A 22,763-nucleotide genomic window follows, 5' to 3' on the forward strand; every position below is an offset into this window, starting at 1 on the left:
TTTCCTTCTTTTATTTTTACTTTTTTTGAATTAAGGTTTATTGGGGTAACAATGGTTAGTAAAGTTACATAGGTTTCAGGTGTACAAGTCTGTAATATATCATCTATATATATCACATTGTGTGTTCACCAGCCAGAGTCAGTTCTCCTTCCATCACCGTATATTTGATCCCCTTTTCCCTCTTCCACCAACCCCCCACCCCTTTACCCTCTGGTAACCAGTAAACTGTTGTCTGTGTCTATGAGTTTTTGTTTCTTTGTTTGTCTTGTTCCTTTGTTGCTTTTCAGTTTTATATCCCACATATCAATGAAATCATGTGGTTCTTGACTTTTTCTGTGGGGCTTATTTCGCTTACTATAATTATCTCAAGATCCATCCATGGTGTCGCAAATGGTACTATTGTATCTTTTCTTATGGCAGAATAGTATTCCATTGTGTATAAACACCACATCTTCTTTACCCATTCATCTATCGAAGGACACTGGTTGTTTCCATGTCTTGGCCACTGTGAATAATGCTGTAATGAACATTGGAGTAAATACATCTTTACAAATAAATGTTTTCAGATTTGGGGGGTATATGTCCAGGAGAGGAATTGCTGGATCACGTGGTAATTCTCTTCTTAATTTTTTGAGGAACCTCCACACTGCCTTCCATAACGGCTGTACCAACTGAATTCTCACCAACAGTGTATGAGGGTTCCTTTTTCTCCACAGCCTCTCCAACACTTGTTACTATTTGTCTTGTTGATGATAGCCATTCTGACAGGTGTGAGGTGATATCTCATGGTGGTTTTGATTTGCATTCCTCTGATGATCAGTGAGATTGAGCACCTTTTCATATGTCTATTTGCCATTTGTATGTCCTCTTTGGAGAAATGTCTCTTCAGGTCCTCTGCCCATTTTTTAATTGAATTGTTTTTTGTTATTGTTGTTGTTGTGATTGAGTTGTATGAGTCCCTTATATATTTTGGATATTAGCCCCTTATCAGAGGCACTGTTTGCAAAAATCTTCTCCCATTCCGTTGGTTGCCTCTTTATTTTGTCGATGGTTTCTTTTGCTGTGCAGAAGCTAAATTCATAAAGTCCTTTTTGAACTCAAGGTCCATAAGTTTAGTACCTACGTTTTCTTCTATGCGGCTTATTGTTTCAGGTCTTATGTTTAGGTCTGTGATCCATTTGGAGTTAATTTTGGTGCATGGTGACAGATAGCAGTCTAGTTTATTCTTTTGCGCATGGCTTTGCAATTCTCCCAGCACCATTTATTGAAGAGGCTGTCTTTCCTCCATTGTACGGTTTTGGTTCCTTTGTCCAAAATTATCTGTCCAAGCCAGGAATTCTAGTCTCCATTTTGTAGGATTCCACTGTGCTTTCATTGTAATAAAATGACTACTTAAGGTGGGCGGTTGGGATAAGAGACTCCAGTTTTTGGATTCCATTTATGAGTGAATGGAGATCCAACTCTTAGACAAGATGACCAACGTTATAAATCTCTTGAGTGAAGGGCATGGTCAATGTTTCAATTATGCGGAGGGTGCCAGTTTGTGCTAATTCATGATGTTCTTGTCTCTTCCTTCAAAGCCGTATCAGCTACATGGAAGCAGGAAACAAAACAGGAATTTTTGAGTTCATCCTCCTTGGATTGTCTGAGGATCCACAACTGCAGCCCCCCCTCTTTGGGCTCTTCCTGTCCATGTACCTGGTCACTGTGCTTGGGAATCTGCTCCTCATCCTGGTCATCAGCTCTGACTCCCACCTCCACACACCCATGTACTTCTTTCTCTGCAACCTGTCCTTTGTGGACATCTGTTTTAGCACCACCATAGTCCCCCAGATGCTGGTGAGCATCCATACAGAGAACAAAGCCACCTCCTACATGAACTGCCTCACTCAGGTATATTTCACTATGGTTTTTCCTATCATAGACTCTCTACTCCTGACTGTGATGGCCTATGACCGCTTTGTGGCCATCTGTCATCCCCTGCGCTATATGGTCATCATGAACCCACGCCTGAGTGGCTTGCTAGTTTTTATTACTTGGTTCATTAGTGTCATCACATCCCTCCTCCATATCTCTCTGATGACGCATCTGAGCTTCTGTAGAGATCTTGAAATTCCACATTTCTTTTGTGAACTGACACAGGTTCTCAAGTTGGCCTGCTCTGATACCTTCCTGAACACCACACTGGTCTACTTTATGACCGGTATGCTGGGCGTTTTCCCCCTTTGGGGTGTCCTTTTCTCCTACTCAAGAATTGCTTCATCCATAAGGAAGATGTCCTCATTGGGAGGAAAGCGAAAAGCATTTTCCACCTGTGGGTCTCACCTCTCCGTTGTTTCTTTATATTATGGGACAGGCGTTGGGGTGTACTTCACTTCTGCAATGACTCACTCTCCCCAGAAAGTCTCAGTGGCCTCTGTGATGTACACCGTGGTCACACCCATGCTGAACCCCTTCATCTACAGCCTGAGGAACAAAGATGTGAAAGGTGCCCTGGGGAGGCTTCTCAGCAGAGCAACCGCTTGTCTGTGATAGATCCACTGGCCCCAGGTCTGAGTTTTGTGGGCACCAGTGGAAGAAACTTTTATTGAGAAGTTCTTACTCTTGAGTCTCTCAAATTGTCTTGTTCTTTCATCAAGTCCTGAAGGGTCTATGACTTTGCTCTCTCCTTATCCTCAACACACATTTAAACAGCTGATCTTTTGGATATCAGCCCCTTATCGGAGGCATTGTTTGCAAAAATCTTCTTCCATTCAGTTTGTTGTTTCTTTAGTTTGTTGATGGTTTCTTTTGTTGTGCAGAAGCTTTTTTATGTAGTCCCACTCATTTAATTTAGCTCTTACTTCCCTTGCCTGTGATGTCAAATTCATAAAATCCTCTTTGAACCCAAGGTCCATAAGTTTAGATGAAATAGTGCCATTTGCAACAACGTGGATGGATCTTGAGATTATGCTAAGCGAAATAATTCAGACAGAAAAAGTTGAGAACCATATGGTTTTACTGATATGTAGGATAGAAAACTGAAAGCAACAAAGGAACCAGACAAATACAGAAACAAAAACTCACAGACACAGACAATAGTTTAGTGGTTACCAGAGTGTAAGGTGGGAGGGTCGTGGTACATGAGGGTAAATGGGGTCGAATATATGGTGATGGAAGGAGAACTAACTCTGGGTGGTGAACACGCAAGTGATATATAGATGATGTATTACAGAATTGTACACTTGAAACCTATATAATTTTACTTGTATTTTTTTACTAATCATTGTCACCCCAATTAACTTCAATTTTTAAAAATTGTAATAATATATACCAATAACAAAAGAAGAATACAAGTCATGTTTGACTTCTGCAATTACAAGAGGTGCTCAAAGTGGTTACCATCAGCATCCAGACACTTCTGATTACAGTGAACTACTGCTTGAGCAACGTTGACTGAAGTGTCCACTAGTATACATTTTTTTGGCACCCCCGGCATAAATAGTAGCATTTTGGCACCCCCGATATAAATGCATAAAACTGCAGCAAAATTTAACATTGCCCCAAACAAGCATTTTTCTGGAGCTACTGTATCAGTGTCACTTCCTTGGATGAGCCTGCCCAGTAAAAGTTTCCAACTCTCCTTGAATAATTCCACGAAAACTCTTTAAAATTTTATTTTTTAACATTTTTATTGAGGTATAATTTACATACATGAAATTCAGTAAGTTAAATGGCCTTAGCAATTATTTATAGAGTTACACGATCATTAACAAAATCCAGTTTTAGAATATTTCTGTCACCTCAAAAAGTACCCTTTTGCCCATTGCTGTTCATTCCCACTCCCACCTCAGCCCTAGGAAACCACTGATCACTTTCTGTCTTTATAATTTGTGTTTTCTAGATATTTTCTATAAATGGAATCATAAAATATGTGGTGTTTTGTATCTGGCTTCTTCTACTTAGTATATGTTTTTTAGAATTATCCATGTGGAAGTACATGTCAATATTTTATTTCTTTCAATTGCAGAATAGTATTCTAATATATACATATTAACATATTAATATATATGTATATATTAGAATACACACACACACACCACATTTCGCTTCTCCATTTACAATTGATAAACATTTAGTTATTTCCAGTTTGGAGATATTGTAAATAATGCTGCTGTGAACATTTGTGCAAGTGTCTTTGTTTTGATACACATTTTCACCTCTTTTGGGTAGATAACTTGGAATGCAATTACTGGGTCGTATGATAAATTTATGTTCAACTTTTTTTTAAAATATTTTATTGGGGAAAGGGAACAGTGTGTACTTCCAGGTCTTTTTCCAAGTCAAGTTGTTGTCCTTTCAATCTTAGTTGTGGAGGGCGCAGCTCAGTTCCAGGTCCAGTTGCTGTTGTTAGTTGCAGGGGGCAAAACCCACCATCCCTTGGGGGAGTCAAGGAACCGGCAACCTTGTGGTTGAAAGCCCACTGGCCCATGTGGGAATCGAACGGGCAGCCCTCGGTGTTAGGAACACGGAGCTCCCATTGTCTGAGCCACCAGTCCAGCCCAATTTATGTTTAACTTTTAAAGAAACTGTCGAACTATGTTCCAAAGTGACTACACCAATGTACATTCCCACAATGAATTCATGAAGGTTCCAAATTTTGCACATCTTCACCAATACTTAGTAACAGGAAAAACTGCTAATAGGAGAATATGCTTGAATGTTGAATAAAAAATAATAGGTAGAAATTTAATTGGACAGTAAGTTTGGGTGACATTCAAGAGTATGACAATAAGAAAGATAGGTGGCACTATGGCTGAGTTACTAGAAGTAAGGTTGGATACATAGATGGAGGATAGACCATTGAGGTCACTAAAATGTGTTCATTTGTTTATACATAAAATGGCATTGACGCTTCTATTTCAGCCCTAAGCTCTCCTTCTTCATGCAAGGACTCTCTTGACTCTTTTAGGTTCATTCTGTGTGGGCTGTAGGAAAACCAGGGTCTTCCTGACACTTCGTTTTTTTTCTGTATTTTCCTTTCCTTGATTCTTCTCAGTCATGGCACTCATCCAGGAGTGATTTCACCTTTTAAGAACATACGAGTATATGGCCCCCATTGGATATATGCCCTGAGTGGATACTATGTCATCCGTGATTGAAAAGGGGGCTCTGTAACAAATCAGTGACCAATAGTAACCTCACAGGGTGATCTGATCATAAATTCCTAACTGGGCAGGTCATGTGGATAGTCATGCCCAGCCCTATAACTTCTTTAGTAAAAGGTTTGTTTTTGCCTAAAGTGAACTCTGTCCATTGTTCTTGTGCACGGAGGTTAACAAACCTTTGAAATGCCAGAGGTTATGCCTTGGAGGCATAACCAGCTTCAAGGAAGCACAATCTTGTTAACTGTCCTGTAATCCAATCATAGAGAATCCCCCACCTTGCTTTCTACCATTTTCATAAAAATCTTCCTTATATTCCCTCTTAATTCCAAGTATATAAAAGGAATTGCAAAACTGTCAATTCTCTGGAGCAGTTTTGAGATCTTGTTTCCCAGCAATTGTTATTAGTTTGGCTCAAATAAACTCATGAAAAATTCTCTACAAGTTTTGGACATTCTTATGTCAACAACCTTTATAATTAAGTAATTATTTGTATAATATTTTACTAATGACTGCTTCTTAATACCACCCACCAGAATTTGAATCTCATCCCTTCCTAACTTTTGAGGGAATTTACACATTCACTTATCTTTTCATTATCTTGTACATTCCAATGTCTGCAGTGTTATCATGTCCAAATCGTGGGAATGTTTCACATTTCACTAAAAATGAAACTCACTCCTAGACCCACACTCCCCTTTTAGTATTGCTGCATGCTTTTGGAGATTTGGTCTGTATTTGTTATTTTTGTTTCCCCACTGCTCACTCTCTCTTCAGTCAGCTCATCTGGAGTCTTTCTACCTCCATTACTCTCCCTGAGGTCTGCAATGACCTTATGTGCCCAATAAATTCTAAGTGATATTTTTATTCTTCAAAATGCTTGCTTTTTCAGTGACAATGACACTAATGGCATGTTCTCTTTCTTTAAATATGGACCTTTCTCGTGCATTTCATTTTGTTACAGTGAGATTCTGAGGGTCATTGATATTAGGCTTTTTGTAACAATAACACATTCCTCAGGGAGTTAAACTCCTAACTTTGAAATTAAACTTCATGAAGGTGAAGCAAAGATAAGGGAAGTTATCTAAAGAAGCCCTAGGAGACATCTTTGAAGGAGAATAAGGGAACTTCATTAATCTCCAGGAGAATTATTTTGTTGATTACTACTGTTTAAATGCACAAGATAAAAAGAAGAAATAATTTGAAGAAATAAATTTTCCTATCTTCACAGCTATCTTCAGGGAAATAGAAATGGCAGAAAGCCTTGCTTCTATTATTTTCCTTCTACCCCGAGGGAGCTTAATTGTTTAAAGAGTAGAATGTCAGTAGTACAATTTATTTAATGAGGCAGTCTGAGAATTTAGTCCCCAAGATCTCGGAAACTTTAAATAACCTTCCAGTGTTCCCAAGGCAAACCCTCTTGGGCCTCCCAGACATACAGGATAGAAGCCCCTGCCTGGAGTAGCTCCCTGTACTTGCTGGGGCAAAGTGACTGTAGCGGAGAAAGCTTGGGCAACCAGTTTTCCCTGACACCATCTAAAAGAGCCACTGTATCCTCGTAAAGCCTAGGTGTGGGGTAGAGGAGAGGAGATACCAACAAGGGAAGGAAAATTTATTAAGTCAGAGTCTCTAGGACACAAAAAAGAGCAGTGTTTCTCAAAGTGTTATCTCTAGACCTGCAGCATCACATCACCTGTGAGTTTGTTAGGCATGAAAATTCTTAATCTGCATCTCAGATCTCAGAAACTCCAGGGTGAGGCCCAGTCACCTGTGTGTAATAAGCAATTGAGGTGAATATTACAAATGGCTAAAATATTTAAAAATCCATTTGTTTTTTACTTTACAATGTTTGTATTCCCCCTTTTTCCCATCTTTTACATCTGTTTGAATTATCAGAATGATGTTAAACACATAGAGTTAATAGCAATTCTTGTATGTTCATTAATTGTCATTTCTTGATGCTTCCATGTTCAATTGAACATTAGCTCTTATTTAAAAATCAATATTATTTATCACTTGAAAAATACATCTTCATTTTTACTTTGAGAGTCTGCATCCCACCCACCCCCACCACCACCACCACATGTATATACCACCATTTGCAGCAATGGCTGGCTGATAAAAGTTATTAAATACATTTTTATTCCTATTGAACTTGCCATCTTTTGATGTGAAATATTTATGCAATAAATTAATTTAAATGGATTCCCTAAAGTTGGAGCATGATTAAATTCCTGGGAAAAGAATTACTGGCCCACAAGGTATTATCATTTAACATATGTATCAAGAAGGCCTTAAAACAAAGAAATGAAAAAACAAAAAATAAACTCATAAATACAGAGAACAGATTGGTGGTTGTCAGAGGTGGGAATGGGCAAATGTGTGAAGGTGATCAAAAGATATAAACTTCTAGTTATAAAATAAATAAGTCATGGCGATGTAATATACATCATGGTAACTACAGTTAATAAGACTGTATTGTATATGTGAAAGTTGCCAAGAAAGTATGTGTTAAAAGTTCTCATCACAAGAAGAAAAATTTGTGGTGATGTAGTTACATCACTTTCCTGATGTAGTTACATCAGTTCTTCCTTCCATCCCTTCACTAAACTTATTATGGTGATAATTTAACAATATAAACAAATATCAAATCATTATGTCATAAATCCCAAGCAATATAAAGTTATGTGGCAATTATATCTCAATTTTTAAAAAAGATGACCTTTCCATTTTCTTCAGCTTGACTAAACTTTAGACAAGATTCTTCCACCATAGGCCCCTGACTTCTCTTTTCTCAGAGAATTTATTTTAAAAAACTTGTGATTGTAAATTGTTTCTCTTCCCTTTGAAATACATGTAAATCTTTTCCCAATCTAGCCAGTTTTACAACACATGACCTGCCTTTTTCAATGATCTGGACACCATCTCTTTGAAATGTAAGCATCAAAGAAGATAAGCCCCCCCCCCCTCTTATCTCCCAGCCTCTGTGGGAGGGGAGAAACCTAACTTTGATGGGCGCCAATTAGCAAATACAAAATGCTTAATCATAGAGAAAAACATTTGCAAACTGAAGAATAACTCAATGTTCTTGACACATCCCATTGATCAACTTCCCCCAGCAACATCCTCCAGTACTTTTGCACTAGCTCATTCCAGTACCTAAAATCCCTCGTGCTTTATATTTCATCAGTTGAGTTCAGTCTCTCTCCCATATTGCAATAGTCTTAAATAAAGTCTTTCTTGTTGTTTCACTTGGTCTGGTGCAATTTTTAATTTGACAATACAGACAAATGCACTTATTATTTGATGTTATATATTGCAACTCCATTCTTTCTTTTTTTTAAGATTTTTATTGGGGAAGGGGAATGGGACTTTATTGGGGAACAGTGTGTTTTTCCCAGGACCCATCAACTCCAAGTCAAGTTGTTGTCCTTTCAATCTCAGTTGTGGAGGGCGCAGCTCATCTCCAAGTCCAGTTTTCAATATATTTGTGGGGGGCAGGGCACAGCCCACCATCCCTTGTGGGAGTCGAACCAGCAACCTTGTTGTTGAGAGCATGTGCTCTAACCAACTGACCCATCTGGCTGCCTGGGAGCTCAACAGCAGCTCAGTGGCAGCTCATTGTCTTCACTCTAGTTGTGGAGGGCGCAGCTCACTGGCCCATGGGGGAATTGAACCAGCAACCCTGTTGCTCAGAGCTCACACTCTAACCAACTGAGCCATCTGGCCGCCTAACTCTATTTATTCTTGATGTTACTCTTTAGTTAATTATTTTGTTTCATATTTTATTTGAAGGCTTTAACCCTTGTTTCATTTACTAGTTGGTGAATATTTATTGAGCACCTACTGTATGAGGTCAAGGAAATATGATGGTGAACAAAAATGAAGCAGTCCCTGACTACAAGAAGTTTATATTTACCATGATGGAGAGGCAGATACAAATTTAATAACTCCTTAAACTGCAGTAGGGGCAAAGAAGGAAAACTGTGGGTGACTGGGAAGTGGGTGGTGGGAAAGGTACCTTATAGAGGTAAGTGATGAGTATGAATTGAGTCAGTGGTAGAAAAAATGAAAAAGCATTCCAGACTGAGAGAAGAGCCTGAATTTTATGCAGTGCCTTGTGGGCAAAGGTAAATATACTGATATCTCTCCCAAGAGCCTGTGAGAGTATATATGACTTGTTGATCCTGGTGGTAATGGAGTAAGTTGATCAGATGTGTAAGTTGAAAGCATTGCTCGGGCCAGAATAAAAAATACTATGAAAATTCGTCCTTTTATGTGATCTATAATCAATTTTTAAGTTATTTTTTACAGTTTTGTTGAGATATAATTGACACACATTGGATAAGACTCAGGTGTACAATATGATATGATACATATATATGTATATTGAGAAATAATTACCACAATAGGGTTAGTTAGCACATCCATTTTCTCTTATATAATTACCTTTTTTTGGTGATAAAACTTAAGATGTAGTCTCTTAGCAACTTTCAGTTATATAATACAGTATTATTAACTAAAGTCATCTGCTATACATTAGATCCCCAAAACTTATTCATCTTATAGCTGGAAATTTGTGCCCTTTAGTAACATTTCTCAATCCCCAACACCACAATCATCAACCTCTGGTAACCACCACTGTACTCTCTGTTTCTGTGAGTTTTTTAAGATTCCATATATAAGGGAGATCATACAATATTTATCTTTGACTTATTTCACTCACCATATGCCCTCAAGAGCCATCCGTGTTGCTGTAAATGGCAGGGTTTTCTTTTTTCTCATGGCTGAATAACATTGAAAATTTACTGTCTCACAACAGAAATAAAAGCATATTTTTAAAGAACTTTGTACTTTCTTCCTACATTATTCATTCATTCGTAATTCCTTTATCGGTTATAAAATTTACAATGTCTGAGAGGAAAAAAAGTGTGAATTTTTGAGATTTTCACATGTTAACTTAGATATAATAATATATGTGGAGGGGATTTTAAAGATTAGATGAGACTATTATCTTTTCTCATTTTAATTTATCTATTTGTATTTACTCTCTCTTTTTTTTCTAAACCAAAATTTGCTAGGCCTTTGTTTCACACTGGCTGTTAGTTTTTAAATAGCCACATAGTAAATGACTTTAGTTTTTAATTCACTGATTTCTAATTTTACCTTGATTATTTTTTGTTATGTTTTCTTAACTTTAGACTTATAACTTTTTTACAAATTTTTTTATGATGATAAAATAAAAATATTCATTCATGAAAATTAGAAAGGAAACAAAAAACATTTAGAAGAAAAGTAAAAATCATATTTAGTCTTAATTTCTCTATTTAAAAATAACCATCATTATTATTTTATCTCTTTTCTTCCTACTTTTCCCCTGTATGTACAGTTAGAAAAATATTTATATCCTGAAATTATGTATTAGTTATATTCTATGCAGTAGAGTAAGAGTGTGTTGTTTCCTCTTTTATGGCCAGAAAAGGGGATCACTATGTTTCAAAATTCTTACTGACTTTATATATGGAAATAGCATCTTAATATATTTTGTTTTCAACCTCTTTGATTACTGATAAGTCTAGACATTTTCTCTATTCTCCAATGAATTAGATGTTCATAAACTTTGCTCATTTTAATATTGATGTTTTCAATATTAGTTATTAAAGACATTAACAATTTTACTTACATAAAAATGTAAACAACTATTATCAAATCTCAAACTTACCTTTTTATTATGATGCTCAGATTAAAAAGCATTTTATATTTTTAATGTCCAATCTATCAACCTTCTCCTTGGTAATTAATTCCATTAATTTTTAAAATCATTTATATTTTAGTTACAGTTGATATTCAACATTATTTTACATTAGTTTCAGGTGTACAACATACTGGTTAAACATTTGTATAATTTATACAGTGATCCCCTCAATCTAGTATCCCCCTGGCACTATACACAGTTGTTACAACATTATTGACTATATTCTCTTCCTGTACTTTACATCCCAGTAACTATTTTGTAACTACCATTTTATATTTTTTAATTGCTTCACCTTTCTCACCCAGCTACCCAACTGCCCTCCTCTCTGACAACCATCACTTTCTTCTCTGTGTCTGTGAGTCTGTTTCTATTTTGTTTGTGTGTTTATTTTGTTCCTTGATTCCACATGTGAGATTATATGCTACTTGTCTTTCTCAGTCTGACTTATTTCACTTACCTAATACCCTCTAGGTCGATCTATGTTGTCGAAAATGGTAACATTTCATTTTTATGGCCAAGTAATATTCCATGGTGTATATACACCCCTCCTTTGTATCCAGTTGTCCATTGATGGACACTTGGGTTGCCTCCATATATTGGCTATTGTAAAATAGTGCTGCAGTGAACATAGGGGTGCATGTATCTTTTCGAATTAGTGTCTTGGATTTTTTTTTTATAAATACCCAGAAGTGGAACTGCTGGGTCATATGGTCATTCTATTTTTAATTTTCCATAGTGGCTGCACCAATTTGCAATCTCATCAACACTGCACAAAAGTTTCCTTTTCTCCATAAATGTTTGTTCATTTATTGATGATAGCCATTCTCAAAAGTGTGAGGTGATATCTCATTGTGGTTTTAATTTGCATTTCTCTGATGATTAGTGATGTTGAGCATTTTACATATATCTGTTGGTCATGTGTATGTCCTTTTCAAAGACATGTCTATTCAGGTCCTCTGCCCATTTTTTGAATTGGATTATTTGTTTTTTTGGTGTTGATGGTTTGAGTTCTTTATAAATTTGGGGTATTAACTCTTTGTCAGATGTATCATTGGCAAATATCTTCTCCCATTCAGTAGCTTGTCCATTCATTTTGTTGGTGGTTTCTTTTGCTGTACAAAGCTTTATAGTTTCATGTAGCTCATTTATTTATTTATTTCTGTTTCCCTTGACAAGGAAATACACACACACACACACACACACACACACACACACACACACACACATTACTAAGAGCAATGTGAGAGAATTTATTGCCTATGTTTTCTTCTAGGAGTTTTAAGGTTTGGGGTTTTACATTTAAGTCTTTAATCCATTTTGAGATATGGTGTAAGAAGATAGTCCAATTTCATTTTTTGCATGTCCAGTTTTCCAACACCATTTATTAAATAGACTGTCTTTACCCATTGTATATTCTTGCCTCTTTTGTCGTAGATTAAATGACCATACAAGTCATGACAATTAAGTTTGCAAACTCATCCTAGAAAAAGTGCTACATACCTCATTGCTTAAATATCACTACGGTCACCTTTGAAGCACTCCCCTTGGGAAACTATGCAGCAACACCAGTGCCTAGTTCACCCTTCAAAGCAATTTTGGGACTCTTTTTCTGGAATGGGCATCAGAGCTGTCATCGTATTACCCTTGATGTCCTGAATATCATCAAAATGTCTTCCTTTCAATATTTCCTTTATCTTCGGGTAAAGAAAGAAGTCATTGGGGGCCAGATCAAGAGAGTAGGGAGGGTGTTCCAATACAGTTCTTTGTTTACTGGCAAAAAACTCCTTCATAGACAGTGCCATGTGAGCTGGTACATTGTCATGATGCAAGAGCTATGAATTGTTGGTGAAAAGTTCAGTTCGTTTTCATCTAACTTTTTCACGCAGCCTTTTCAGCACTTCCAAATAGTAAACTTGGTTAACTTTTGTACAATTGGTACAAATTTATAATGAATAATCCCCCTGATACCAAAAAAGTTTAGCAACATCGTTTTGACTCTTGATTTGGACTGACAGAACTTTTTTGATCATGGAGAATTGGCTGACTTCCATTATACACTTTGATACTTTGTTTCAGGATCATATTGGTACACCATGTTTCATCACCAGTGATAACATGGCCCAAAACATCATCTTGCCTCTCCAAAAGGTCTTGGAAATCTTTGACTCTCCTTTGCTTTTAGTTCATCGGTGAGCTCCTTCGGGACCATTTTTGCACACACCTTTCTCATGCCAAGCTTTTCAGTTAAAATTTTTCTAACTGTTTCTCTATCAATGTTTATTTACTTTGTCTGTTATGCTTCTCACACTCAGTCAATGATTTTGATGCACAATTCAATGAATTTTTGCAATGTTTTCGTCAGTTCTGCTCATTACTGGCCGCCCTGACCTCTCTTCATAGTGACGTGTTCTCTCCCCTCAGAAAAACATTTAATCCATTTGTACATTACCATTTTCTTCATGGCATTATCCTCATAAACTTGGACTAACATGTCCCTGAACACTTCCACTCTTGCCAAGTTTAAGAAGAAATTTAATGTTTGTTCATTGCTCTAATTCAAGCTCAGACATTCTCGCGATAGCACACAAAAACATGCAACAACAGTAATGAACACCACTCAGCAAGACACCACCACATGTCGACACGAACACAGCTGTAAGACACTGATATACCAAGGTTCTGAAACCTTCCTGAGCTGTTTGAACAGTGCTGCCAATGTAAGCGCACACTGGCAAGCTTGCGAACTGAATTATCAGAACTTGTATGCTGAGATAAGCTTGTATTGTATGAGTCCACTTACATGAGGTACCCAAAATAAGCAAATTCACAGAGACAGGAAGTAGAATAGAGGTTTCCAGGGGCTGGGGGAAGAGAGGACTAGGGAGTTGTTGTTTAATAGGTATAGAGCTTCTGTTTGGGATGATGAAAAAGATACGGAAATGGTGGTGATGGTTGCATTACGTTGTGAATATACTTAATACCACAAAACTGTATGCTTAAAAATGATTAAAATGAGAGTGGCTGGATGGCTCAGTAGGTTAGCGTGTGTGTTCTGAACAACAGGGTTGCCAGTTCAGTTCCCACATGGGATGGTGGGCTGCGCCCCCTGCAAGTAAGATTGAAAATGGTGACTGGACTTTGAGCTGAGCTGCGCCCTCCACAACTAGATTGAAGGACAACGATTTAGAGCTGATGGGTCCTGGAGAAACACACTGTTCCCCAATATTCCCCAATTAAAAAAAAATTTTTAAGATTAAAATGACATATACCTATACATATAGCCATAATGAAAATGTAAGTAAAAATAAAACAAAGTAAAAGCCATTGTAATCTTCTTTTAAAAGTAGATTATCCAACTGTCCCCCAAAATGTTGACCAGGTGAGTCTAGGATTAGTCTGGGAAGGTATTATGTTAACAAGAGCCTCAGTTGATAGTTTTGATAAAGCTAAAATTATGAAACATTGCCCCAGGGCAATGGTTCTCAATGGATTGTCATAAGGACCAGCAAAATTTGGAACTTATGAAAAATCACAATTATCAGATCCAAACTCAGATCTACCAAGACACAAATTGGGGGACGGGACTCAAAAATCTGTTCTAACAAATCCTCAAGGTCATCCTGGTGCAAGCTAAAATTTGAGAACCATTGCCCTAGTGAACCCTTTGCTATTCAACCATATATCCAATGAGGAAACTACAAGTCAGAAAGTAATGACACTTGTAGAGTGATTCTTCCCAAAGGAAAGGGATCCAGGAGAGAGGACTCACAGCTGGCCCTTACTGTTAGTTTCCCAGGGATAAGGAATTGGCAGGTCAGAGACCCCTTCCTTTGTGATTTCTGCCCTTGAGGACTCAGACTGATCAGGGAATCAACGATCCATTGATTAATTTGTCTAACAAGCTTCAGAGGGGATTCTGCCCCCAGGGCCACAGAGCTTGTAACATATCAACTTATAGTCACCAAGGCTCTCGTGCACCAGACCCAAGACACTCATGCCTTCTCCAGGAGACACCAGCCAGGCTCTATACCATATGCCTGGATCAGTGTCTCTGCTCTTTGGGGGACAGACCCTCTTTCTTCATCACCCACCCTCCATAAAAGAATAAGATTCATGGGAGTTGGCCCCGTGGTGGGCCCACATTGCCAAGCCTGCAAATCCCAGTAAGTGTTGTGGGAAATAAGGAAAAGAGATGGTTGAGTGAAGAGGGTGTTGACTATTGTTAAGCACAGGGCAGGGGAAACCCTATGCTGTCTATGGAGAATGAGCTCTAGAGGCTAATTGCTTGGGAAAGTGAATGACTAGACTCCTTTTCTGAAGTTGCCGTTGCATAGTGAACTTTATGTCAGTTATATGTTATTCGGTTTGATGGTTGATAGAGATTATGGGGAGGGGGAAGAAGAGGTCAACCCCCTGTCCACTCTGACACCATATCACTTGCCAGAACCACACTGTAGTGGTACAGTTACCAGTCTAAGGTGTACAAATGGATGCCCACAGGTGCTGATAGAGGTCTTTTACGGTGAAGTCTTGATCTCTTCTTATTCTTTTGTTTTGTTGTTACCTGGCCCTAGAACTCCAGAGCCTCCATCTTCACTCAGCCTAGACAAATCTTTTTGAATTCTTCTTTGCCACCCTCATTTGCTTGGGACCATCTCCTACTTCTCAAAAAGGATCTGTCCTGCCCCCTTCTTCTACACCCTTATCCATGGTTCTTATTAGAGACATTCAAGCGGGGATGTTCTTAGTTCCCCAGTATCTAAGGCCCACAGTGTATAAAGACTGGGGTGGGGTGGGGTGGGTGAGAGACGGAAAGTTAAGGTTATAGGAAAGTCCAACATCTATTCCTTTATTGACATCCTACCCTTTTTCTCTGACAACTTTCTGGGAAACTCTAAACCTTGCATGTCCCTTTCCCATAGTTCCCCTTGATTCCACTTGGTGTCAGGTCTCATCCTTAAGCAGGGACATGGAATCATTAGCAAGATCAGAATTATTTCTTCACCTCTTTTGGCCTTTGTTTCTCTTCCCTAAAACAAGTGACTTGGTCCTTCAACTCTAATGATGTGAGAATTCCCCACCCCCATTCCCTTTGCCGTTAGTTTTGCCTGCCGTAAGTTCGTCTTTTACTCCAGACACCATGGAAAATTGTGATACAAATCATCTCAATCCTTTGGTTGCAGTTTCTCCACAGCCCCCCTTTCTTTATCCATCATCCTTTTCGAGGTACCCAGAGATGTGATCACCTCTCCAACTCATCCTTCACTGTTTCCATCTCCCACTTTGTGCTTCAGCAAATTACTAAAAGCACTCTGTCCCATGCTGCTTCTTACTTATGAGCCTTTCCCTTTGTTCTCTTCTCTACCAGAAAAGCCGCTACTTAATCATTCACCTATTTGATTCCTTGCCGAAGGATCTCTTCCTCCAGGAATCCTTCTCTGACTCCACCACCCCAGGCTGGATTTGGGGCTCCTCCTAGTACTCCATGTACAGACTGCCTTTATCTTAGTATTAAATTCACTATGTTACAATGACTGGTTCATGCATCCATCTCTGGAAGGTGGGCTTCCTGAAGACAAAGGCCACCCAATGGCTAACACTTAGCCTGTCTCAAAGAAGCCCTTCTTGCAGAGTGGCTTCCAGGAGTTTTTCCTTTTTTCCTTTCAATTTTTTTTTATTAGTTTTTCAGTGACTGACAAACAGCCCAGTTCAATTCTCTACTTCCTGCATGGCTCAGCAAAATTACCCACTAACATTAGATACTAGAAACAGAATAGGACATATTTATTTGGTGTATGGATAAACAGGAAAGTGTAAGCGACAAATGGCTGTATCTTCCACTTTTAATTTCTAACCTCTGGTCCTAAGGTAAAAGGTTTGTAATATGTGGGAAACTTTTTCTTAAGATCAGTGTTATTACTCTTTTCATGACCCATTTGAATCATAATTCAGCTGCCTCTGCAACTTTAGGGGGAACTTTATGAAAAAAAATCATTGCAGTGGATTTGAATTCCAAGAACCTAAAAACACCCCCTGAAGCAGCCTGACCTCCTGCTTTGTCCTTCACAATAAGATTGATTCTCATTAGTTTCTCTCCTTCATGTCAATTATTTTTTTCATTGAGTATTTTTCATTGTCTCAATCTTTTTGTTTAGCTTGAAGAAGCAATATTTGACTACTGTAGTAATAAAACCATCTCTCTGGCCAAACAATGACCTCCTTACCTTCATCAAACACATTTACTTTCTAAACCTGGAAGGTTTGCATGGACTGTACGTCTTTCCCAGAGAAAGCAATATGCATCTGAGAACACATTCCAGCTTCAAAGGCTGACCCCTTCTTTTATTCCTCAGGTCAGCAAGAGTCATGGAAAGAATTTTAAATACTATCTCAATGGTGCTCATGAAATATACTAAGTCCTCACTTAATATCTTTGATAGGTTCTTGGAACTGCAAAGAAACAAAACCAAAAAAAAAAAAATTTTTTACCACAAGCTAATCTAATTGCGACAAACAAGAGTTAAGTTACTACAACACCTCTGATGATAATGAAACAACATTGAATGAAACAATGTTATTTGAGGACCTGCTGTACTTGTAAGCAGAGAGAAATTACACCAGGATGTTTACATATGAGCCCCAAAAGAAGATGGTCAGACATGAGGTCATGCTTAGAATAGCACTGGGAAGACAGAGAGACGGGTCATTTATTTGTCCAGTGTCTGCTTTGTTCTATAGGTCCTATAGGTCCTGTAACCAGAAGTAAAAGAATGGGTTACTTTATTCACTTTCCTGCTATTGCTCTCTCCTGGAAAGTGGGTCTTCAAGGGTTTGAGAAGAGAGCACAAAGGAGGCTGCGTCTCCTCAATCAGGGATGATGAGAATTCAGCAGTTTCACATGCAAATAAAAGGACTGAGAATATGAATGTTGAGGGACTTCTAGGAAGGGAATTGGAAGGTGATGCATTTATAACCCCAGAAAAACAACTGACAATTAATTTTTGTGACATTGTTTGTACACTTGTGATTTCCCTGTTTAGCCTCTCAGGTACCTTCTGTTTGTTCCTCCGGATAATTAGGACAGAAAGTCAGGGATGTGTATGTAGGTATTTCAGACAAAGACTGTGGAAAGCAGTTGCTGGTGAATCTATAGGTAAAGATCTCAGATGAGAGAGTGGATAGATGCAAGAGCAAGAGAAAATAGTCTAACTTGTTGGGACCTGGGAGGAGTCAACATTGGGAATGGGCATTGCCCAGGATTGAGAAGAAGATCTGGCTAGTCAATGAAGGAAACTTCATATTTCTTTTCTGTCTCCTTTTCTATCTTTCTTCCATCAACATCTTATTTCCTTTATCCTCTCTCTATGTAGTAACATCCTTTAGGGTAAGAGTTGCTGAAGGTTTTGGAGTAATAGACAAACAGGAACTATATGATGAGCTGTGGCAATGAAAATATACTGGTTTATATGCTCATCCATTTATGAATTCTGCCACCAAACCAATATGGAGGGTCCCCTGTGTGCTGAGAACTCAGTTCGTATTGAGAACTTAGTCATTTGGGATTCACGTAAGCAGATGAGAGTTGTACAAAGTACATAATGACAGATAGGAATTAAGAAGAAAAGAAAAGAAAGTAGAGAGAGGTTTAGGCAGAGGGAGAAGTTCCTGAAAATTTGCAGAGACACAAAAGTGTAGGACCCGATGGGCAAAGAGAAGATTTTCTGAATGATCAGAATTTAGAAGTTGAAAAGTGGTAAGAAATAAGGCTGGAGGGTTAGAGTGGAGCCATGACACACCAACGAATTTGGATGTTTTCAGAAGGTGGCAGTAAAACATTCTAAAGATTTTAGGCAGAGGAGTGACACGATTTTCATTTTGGAAATATCAGTCAAGTGGCTGTAGGAAGGAATCAAAGGTGAAACTGAAGATCAGGAAGGAAACCCCTGCAATAGATTAGTAAGAAATAAAATCGCTTTCCTATTTTCCAACGCAGATGATGCCATTAACACACAACACACTCCAGGGAATATCCAGAATCTCAGGCACCTCCCACACACTCCTATTCTGCTCGATACATAAAACCAATGCAAGACAGCTAGTCATACTTATTAAAAGTCAAGAGAATCTTTTACAAACTATCACACTTTAGCGATGTGTCATGACAATTGGCTTAGAATACCTCTCCAATGATCAGAAGCCACCAGAGATGACTGCAAACTGCCCCTCCCTTAGAGGGTCAGAACAAAAATGTCAGTCATAGCTAAACAATTCGTGTATGATATGGCCATTTTTATCATTCTAGAGACACTACCTGATTTGGGGTTTTTAATCAATATACAGTTGACTTATTATATTAGTTTCAAGTATACAACATAACAGTATATATTGTAAAATGATCACCACAATGAGTCTAGTTAACATCTTTGACCATACATAATTACAATTTTTTTTCTTCTGACGAGAACTTTTAGGATCTACTCTCTTAACAACTTTCAAATACAGAGGGTGCCAAAAAAATGTATACACATTTTAAAAGAGGAAAACTGTCTTAAAGTTGTAATACTATATACCGATAACAAAAGATGAATACAAGTCACGTTTGACTTCTGCAATTACAAGCGGCGCTCAAAATGGTTACCATCAGCATCCAGACACTTCTGATTGTGGCGAACTATTGCTTGAACAATGCTGACCAAAGTGTCCACTTGTGTACATTTTTTTTGGCACCCCCGGTATGCAATACAGTGTTAACTACAGTCACCATGTTTTACATTACATCCCCAGGACTTACTTATTTTGTAACTGAAAGTTTGTACCTTTTCATCATTTTCACCCATTTTGCCCAACCCCCTATGCTTCCACTTTGGTTTTCATACTTGAGAAGACTGACAGTGATGACAGCCAATGGTGGCCTTTTTCCTTTGTAGTTAGGGGCATTATAGAATTGCAAGTGTACAAGAATACTTATAACAAAGCAAACAGAACACTGAAGATCATTTTATGGTCTTCTGTTTTTCCTTGTCCCTGGATACAGGACCTATTCCTCTGGGCCTGGTTACAGGACCCTCAGGACCTGGAATGAAGAGAGTCAGATGGTAGGTGGGCTACAGATGAGTGCCCCCATGTTCCCAGCCCCATTCTAATGTTAACTGAAAAATAATATCAACTCGGTGTTTCATCACCAAAAAGGATTTATTTTGGGGGGGAAAAAGGTTGCAACCCAACCCACTTCATGCAGACATGACAAGCCATGGGCAACTCTGGCCTGCGTACCAAGATGGAGGGGTATTTATAGAAGGGAAAAAGGAAGTTAATGGAAGGGGAAGTTAGAGCCATAGAGCTTTATTATAAACGTAACTCTATAACCATAGAGTTTTTCCTATAAGGTCCTCACATGTAGTGTTCTCACGATTACACAGAGCATAAGAACTTCCATAAGCCCTAGCTCCTCCTATAGACCCTTCTGACTGATTATGCTTGCTTAAAGTTCCAGTTCATCTTTATCACTAAGCATCACCTTAATGTGAGTGCCACCTCTGACTCTCATCCTTGCAGGCTCATATGTAAAAATCCTGGTCAGTTTTTCTCTTCCCCTAATATTTAATGAACTGCATAAAGGATGTGACTCAAAATTCTGTTTGTGACCTTTGTAGTAATATCTTAACATACTGTATGGCTTAAACCTTGATATCCACTTTTTTTTTTTTTTCTTTTTGACCAATCCCTTAACTTCACAGATGAAGGGTATTTTGTCAAGTGACAAATTGTGGCCCTGTTCCTCCAAGATGTTGTTGGTCCCTGGCACATTAAGCATTTGTGAATATGGTTTATTTTGTGAAAACATTTTTTTCCTTTCTTTATTGCTTCCTTGAGAAGTAAACCTACATTCTACTCATCCTCCAATACTTTGTCCACATATTTGAGATACTCTCTTAAATTTTCTCACCTCTGAGACATGGTTACCTGGCCCTTTTCTGAGACCCAGACAAGGCAGATAACCCGGATCAAGTTACTGAGCTTCATCGGAACTTATGTTCCACATTTGTATTAGAACGAGTATGAACCATTTTATCTCTAAGGTCCAAAGTTGCTCTTAATTGTTTAGATTGATAATTCTAAGCCAGAGTTTTAAAAAAAAAAATGGATGAGTGTCCCAGACACTCATGACAGGGGTTGACAGACAATGGACAGGGGTTGATCAACATGAAATGTTACATGTAACAAATAACAGAATGGAAGATTTGTGAATTTTATAATGTTAAGGCTTTTATACACAGTCATTTAGTTCAATAAATTGGATAAGTAGAGATAACTTAGGGTCTGTACAGTGTCTTTTTCATGTTCTTTTCCTTCCTCAATCATCTAGCTGACAGCAACATGGAACCAGGAAATCAAACAAGTATGTCAGAATTTTTACTTCTGGGATTTTCCCAAGACTCAGAGCATCAGCCCCTCCTCTTTGGGCTCTTCCTGTCCATGTTTGTGGTCACCGTGCTGGGGAACCTGCTCATTATTTTGGCCATCAGCTCTGACTCCCACCTCCACACGCCCATGTACTTCTTCCTCTCCAATCTGTCCTTTGCTGACATCTCTTTCACCTCCACCACCATCCCGAAGATGCTGGTGAACATCCAGACACAGAGCAAATCCATCTCCTATGCGGGCTGCATCACCCAGATGTATTTTTTCATGGTTTTTGGAGGTATGGATACTTGTCTCCTCACTGTGATGGCCTATGACCGGTTTGTGGCCATCTGTCACCCCTTGTATTACCCAGTCATCATGAACCCTCATTTCTGTGTTCTGCTGGTTCTTGTGTCCTGGTTCATCAGCTTGACATACTCCCTGATCCAGAGTCTGTTGATGTTGCGGCTGTCCTTTTGTACCAAGTGGGTAATTTCACAGTTCTACTGTGAACTTGCTCAGGCCCTCACGCTTGCCTGCTCGGACACAATCATCAATTATATCCTGCTATATACGGTGATTGGCATTCTTGGCATTGTTCCCTTCTCAGGGATTCTTTTCTCCTATATCCGAATAGTCTCCTCAATCCTGAGAATCCCATCAGCTGATGGGAAATATAAAGCATTTTCTACCTGTGCATCTCACCTGTCCGTGGTTTCTTTATTCTATGTGACAGGCCTTGGTGTGTATGTCAGTTCTGATGCGTCTTCCTGGCGGGGCATGATTGCCTCGGTGATGTACACTCTGGTTACCCCAATGCTGAACCCTTTCATCTACAGCCTCCGGAACAGGGACATCAAGAGGGCTCTACAAAAAGTTCTTGGGAGAACACTCTGCGTTCAGTAATGGAAACATTCATCCCAGGCTTTTGAGCTGGCAATGGTAGCAGCAGTTTGCTAAAACATCCTGCCTCTTAATCACATTGAATTTTGCTTGTCACCCAACTATGGTAAGTGACTTTGGTTAGGATTGCCTTATAAGCACTTTGTCTTAACCTCTTATGGTGACTCCTGTGTCATTCTCAGTTCTGCTCTCCTCATCCATTCCTTTTAATTATCCACTACTACACCTCAGCGTGGATTTCCAGTCCTTCAGGTTGATACCAGCCACTTCGGGTAATGATGTGGAACAGCTGAATAAGAATTGTAAAATAGTGCATTTTATTGAGAACCATTGCTAGTTGCTATCAAATTTCTTCATTCAAAAGTATTTATTGAGCACTTTTGATTTGTCAAGCTGTTGTAAGTGTATGAATACAGCAGTGAAAAAAAAGAAAACAAAGACAAAAATGTTTGTTCTCATAAAGCTTAAATCCTGGATCTCAGAGTTTTGTCATACCACATTATATGTCCAACACAAATTACACTGATGGATAAATTATTTATTTGATTATTAGCAAG

At 38.5% G+C, this 22,763-nt stretch overlaps 3 protein-coding genes across 8 annotated transcripts in view; all 3 read left to right on the plus strand.

The window, feature by feature from the left end:
• The window catches only part of LOC109456203 (uncharacterized), a 366,695-nt gene that overhangs the window by 231,013 nt on the left and 112,919 nt on the right, over positions 1-22,763 (plus strand). The gene's annotated exons all lie outside the window — the stretch shown is intronic.
• On the plus strand, positions 1,525-2,532 carry LOC109436008 (olfactory receptor 7D2-like). The gene has a single exon (XM_019714209.3). It carries the CDS (start codon positions 1,594-1,596, stop codon positions 2,530-2,532), a length of 939 nt encoding a protein of 312 aa, XP_019569768.2. The 5' UTR covers positions 1,525-1,593.
• LOC109436019 (olfactory receptor 7A5-like) lies at positions 21,277-22,209 on the plus strand. Its single transcript, XM_019714222.3, has one exon. It carries the CDS (start codon positions 21,277-21,279, stop codon positions 22,207-22,209), a length of 933 nt encoding a protein of 310 aa, XP_019569781.3.

The sequence above is a fragment of the Rhinolophus sinicus genome, chromosome 15 (assembly GCF_057876585.1).
Source record: "Rhinolophus sinicus isolate RSI-liver-muscle chromosome 15, RSI-T2T, whole genome shotgun sequence".
Lineage (NCBI taxonomy): Eukaryota > Metazoa > Chordata > Mammalia > Chiroptera > Rhinolophidae > Rhinolophus > Rhinolophus sinicus.

Bases quoted from the DNA above. Each gene is read 5' to 3' on its own strand.
- LOC109436008 (XM_019714209.3), top strand. From the start codon at position 1,594: ATGGAAGCAGGAAACAAAACAGGAATTTTTGAGTTCATCCTCCTTGGA.
- LOC109436019 (XM_019714222.3), top strand. From the start codon at position 21,277: ATGGAACCAGGAAATCAAACAAGTATGTCAGAATTTTTACTTCTGGGA.